Source organism: Halyomorpha halys, unplaced genomic scaffold, assembly GCF_000696795.3.
Source record: "Halyomorpha halys isolate HHAL.00 unplaced genomic scaffold, Hhal_1.1 Scaffold812.1, whole genome shotgun sequence".
Classification (NCBI taxonomy): domain Eukaryota; kingdom Metazoa; phylum Arthropoda; class Insecta; order Hemiptera; family Pentatomidae; genus Halyomorpha; species Halyomorpha halys.
The window spans coordinates 413,559-418,516 of NW_027110061.1; the positions used below are offsets into that span (position 1 = coordinate 413,559).

The window sequence follows — 4,958 nt, forward strand, 5'->3', positions numbered from 1 at the left end:
TTCGGTAATCCGTGATCCCGGGTTTCGGCACCAGATACGTGATAGCGGGTTCTGAACTCAAAAAAAAAGGAAAAAGGAAAGAGACAATACACTCACGGTTGCTGATAAAAGACTCATTCATACTGAATAGTAATCCTATATTTATACATTCTAGAGTTGTTGACAGAGGGAGTTAGGTATTAAGATTATTATTACATACCCCGTAAACATAACTTATATATATATATAACATATAAAATATATATATATAGTAACATTGTAAAATTAGCTAAAACTATATAATTTGAATTATTTTGTGCAAATTATGCTTTCATTCATTATAAAGATCATTGTTAGATTAATTGATGCTAATTCTATTATTCCATTATATTCACTTAATAGAGGAAATTGTGCCTACCTTACAGGCCCGCTTACCTCATTTTATTTTCATACCTATACGCATATCGCGGGATTATTATTTTGAAGATTCTAAGAAAGAAAGAAAAAATTTGTTTCCCATTCAACTACTAAGTATTTTATTTTTTAAATAACAATTCGAAAAATATTATGCGATAGCAATACTTGAAAATAGTGACTCTTTCGCCTCAGAAGAAATTTAATATTAATAAGCGACATTAGGGGTGAGGAATGTGTGACATTTTGCAGCGACCCCGGGCAGCCTTGCCTTTATCAGACGAGTCTCGAGTTCGTGCCGCAATTTCCCACACAGCCTTATCTACAGCTGCCGAGACAGACTGCTGCTGCGTGGTCCAATATCTCATATCCTAGCTACCCTCTGCTAAAACTGAGCCTATTTTATAACTGTAATATATTATGACATAATCTACTTAATGAAATAAAAAGGTAAATCGGAATATACGGAAAATACGAAAATATATTGTGTTGTCTTTTTATAGTAATCTACAATTTTTTTACACCTCTGGAATTTGGATTTTTTTTTTAAATTATTTATTTATTGTAAATTTAATATAATGTATCAAACTTAGAGTTACATAATAAGAAATTTACAATAAATAATTAAGTATATTTTCCACTTATAGCATATAAGTGGAAAATATACTTAATTATTTATTGTAAATTTAATATAATGTATCAAACTTAGAGTTACATAATAAGAAATTTACAATAAATAATTAAGTATATTTTCCACTTATAGCATATAAGTGGAAAATATACTTAATTATTTATTGTAAATTTAATACTTGTTTAATAATATGGTGACTCTTATTACCTAATAAAGAAGATTAAAACTCCAATAAAATACCTAAGACCTTAATTTTCCATATGTAACCGATCTAGCCTGAACCAGATATCATTCCTTCTATTATAAACTCCCTAACCATCCAAAACCACAAGTTTCTATGCTTGCTTCCTCTTCCATTCTTGACAATTCTCCGAGGCGCCTGAAAAGGAGATGGCGACGAGATCTGCTAATGTAAAACGTCATTAGAGTGCTACGTCAATAGTTTCTCTACACGCCTTTATCACTGTAAAACACTCCATTTTGATCTTACGTCAAATTTACTTAATTTGTATGTAAATACAGTCGTAAATAGCAATAAATAAATCAATAAAAATATCTTTATTATCTCTAGATTACATAAAGATGGGCTCTTCAAATTTAAGTTATAAACTAAATGGTTTAAGATCATTCATTTATTTATTCTTTATAAAGTAATAAAGTAAAAGACCAAAATGAAAATTTAAACATTTACAATAGCTACTTGTCATTATTTTTTATTTAAAAAGTCACAAATTACTTTTTATAATACTATTGCTTTTAGCTCATCCGTTTCTATTAAGATCAGTGCTAAACTGTTTAGTCTTTCTTGAAATAATCTTACTTCTCAGTTAGTTCTTGATGCGTATTAATTTATAGATCACAAGGATAAGGGAGCCCAATGGAAGATAGCACTAGCCAGGAAAACTACTGAAGGGACTACTTTTTCTCACTTTAAATTAAGTGTCCCATTTTCTAAAATCAAAGAGTGTAGATAGTAAAATATATCTTATGAAGCTAAATATTATCTAAATCTTCTAAATAACTAGATGTGACTATACATCCTCAAGCAAGCTTGAAGCCTCCCCCCACAATTGTGGTACTCAGTAGATAACCTTCCCCTATACGTTAGTAATGACCACGAAGGGTGTCATAAAAAATTTTAATATTCAGATGAAAAACACTAATTTTTATTTTATAATTATAATTATTTGATTATTAGGAATTCATGTTGAATAATATATTATTTTTATGTTTGCAGGATATTTTTGGCACATTAGCGATCTTCACTTAGATCCGAACTATTGGGATAGAGATGGAAGTAAGTTTTTATCACAAATTCATTATTTTTATTATTTATATCTCAGAACTTTTTTTTATTTCCTGTGGTGTAGACTCTTAAGTCATTTTCTCTCTCGCAGTCCAATGTAAGTTGTACACACAACATAGAAATAAGTGTAAAGAGAAATATATATATACAAATATGTGACTTTTTTTTTCATGTTTAATTTTATGAACGTTAATTATATTTGTTTGTTGATTGGATTTTATATTTTCTACTTTCTGTTGAACAGCTGTTTACATAAGATTATCCCTCATCTGTAGTTATGTAACCTCTCTTTTTTTTCATTATATGTTTTGATGTCTTGAAGTGAAGTACAGTTCCTGATTTTTGTGTCTTTTTGGACTGTACTGCATTTTTTCATACTAATATCTGAATTGGCATAACGAAAACTGAATTGAATTTATTTTAGAGACTCATATATTTTTATAGAAATATATATTTTTATTTCATATATTTTTACTATTTTAACAATTAAAATAATGACATAGTAGTCAAGTTAGGGTCTTGGGTTCGCTAGTCTGTGAGGAAATGCCTTGACTAACAAGAAGATAATTGTACCTAATTTATATAGGATCATCCTCCCCTACCCTCTCCGATTTTTACGTCAATCCATTTAATTATCAAGTATCCCCTTTCCAGAGGCTGGGGTTACTAAGCAGGACCAGCCAATTTACCGTGATAGAATAATTTAACAATGAATCCCGTATCCGAGGTGATTCTAAATATATTATAAAGTATATATTTCGCTCTTAATTGATTAAACAGAACAATATTTAATTAGGATGCAAGAGACCCTTCTAAACCTTGCACACAATTTCCTTCTTATTATTCGTTTGCATGATATTTGAAACATCCTTGTATAGGGATAAAACTCAATTCAACACTATTATTTAGTAATCATTACATCAAAAGAATCTGTGTAAAAGCCTGTCAACAGAAAGTTTTCAATATTTAATATATATATATATATATATATATATATATGTTGATTAAAAATGGCGAATTAGTAACATTAAAAACGCTCACTTTTCAAGCCATGACGCCAGCCAGACCCAAACTCTAACAGGTACCAAAGGAGGAAGAATCGAGAGTACGGTTACAGCAGCGATTTGAAATCACAGTCTTAACAACAGCCAATTTCATCGGGAACTACGAATAGAGACAATATAGGTTACATCAAAAAAAGGTTCATGAAGTTCCACTCCCAGTTACCGACAGTTAAAGTAGCGGTGACCTGCAACTTGGGAAACCCAACCACACCCCGAAGACTGAAGCCTAGGCTGCTGCAGGACATCCTGTTATAAATTCTATATTTATCAGTTCTGTTATTGACACTCTAAAATTCACTTCTTTTTTTTTTTCATTAGAAGTCAATTATGTATTTTGTTAAGTCCATAAATGTCATTGTTTTTGTTATTAACTTTACTTTTATCTTTTATTGAGAATTATTATTTTATCTTTTTTTTTTTTATTTATAACATTGTATATTGTTAGAGGGTGTCTTTTGTATGAGGCTATACCTCCCATAATCAATTATTAAAAAAAAAAAAAAAAAATGCTTACTTTAACCATGTGAGGCCCACCAGGCCGATCTGCTATTAAATAAATAAAATAAAAAAAGTCTTAACAGATGAAGGAGAAGAACTTACAGTGAACTCCTTGCAAAGACTGGCCATTTTTATCTCATGACATGAAGGCAAGCAGGTTAAGATGGGCGAGACATTGCTCGAAGCAATCCATCAGCGTCCTGTTTCATATTAAAAGCTAATAGGTTAGTTCAAAATACACGTATAAAAACAACGTGTTAATTATACTAACGCTTATATTTTTCATGATAGGGATGACTATTAGTGATATTACAGGAATTAAAAAATACTGAAGAACATGTTATTATTGTACAAGTCTGTGTAATTGAATTAAGATAGATCTAAAAGACTAATAGTATTAGTTTGTACTTTATTATGAAAAGGGCCCAAGACGCCTCTACACACCAAAGAATGTCAGTATGCTTGACAAGAGGCTAAAAAGGACAGGTGTAAAGAAGGCTGATTTAAGCGGCCAAAGATCTACAAGGTCTGTAGCGACAAAATTGTTATTATTGGATTTTTTAAATGTATTTTTGTGGTATTTTTATTATATAATATTGCCGATAAAACTTTCATTAATATTAAGTCGGGTCGCCCTTGCTTCTTAAGACGCTTTGGCATTGAATCAACTAATTGTTGAGTAAAAGACTAAGGAATTTTAATCTCGGTAATCAAAGTTTTTAAATTATAGAAATTAGAAGTTTCCTGATTTGCTCCTTTGGACAATTTGAAATTTGATGTATAGAAAAAATATTTAGAACTGCAAATAACTAAAAATCTGAGGAGAACAGTTGACCGCCTAGGAAAGTTCTTCATGCCGTAGGTTTAGGTTCGTTATCATGATGAAGAAGGAAAATTCTTTTCGAAATTCCAACATATGCAGATCATAAATTATGACTATTCATTAGGCTATTCATTAATTAAATTGATCCCACCCAGAATCATTCATACAGTCCAGATTATTTGTCATTTCACAGAATGTCTTTGCTTAACAACGAATACTTTTTTTTTTTTTTTTTTTTTTTTT

The 4,958-nt window shown here is 30.1% G+C and overlaps 1 protein-coding gene across 1 annotated transcript in view; it reads left to right on the forward strand.

Annotated features, from left to right (window-relative positions):
- The window catches only part of LOC106686361 (acid sphingomyelinase-like phosphodiesterase 3b), a 483,558-nt gene that overhangs the window by 268,603 nt on the left and 209,997 nt on the right, over nt 1–4,958 (forward strand). Inside the window, exon 4 of the mRNA XM_014429614.2 lies at nt 2,262–2,321. Coding sequence (XP_014285100.1) covers nt 2,262–2,321 — 60 coding nt within the window. The remainder of the gene's footprint in view (nt 1–2,261; nt 2,322–4,958) is intronic.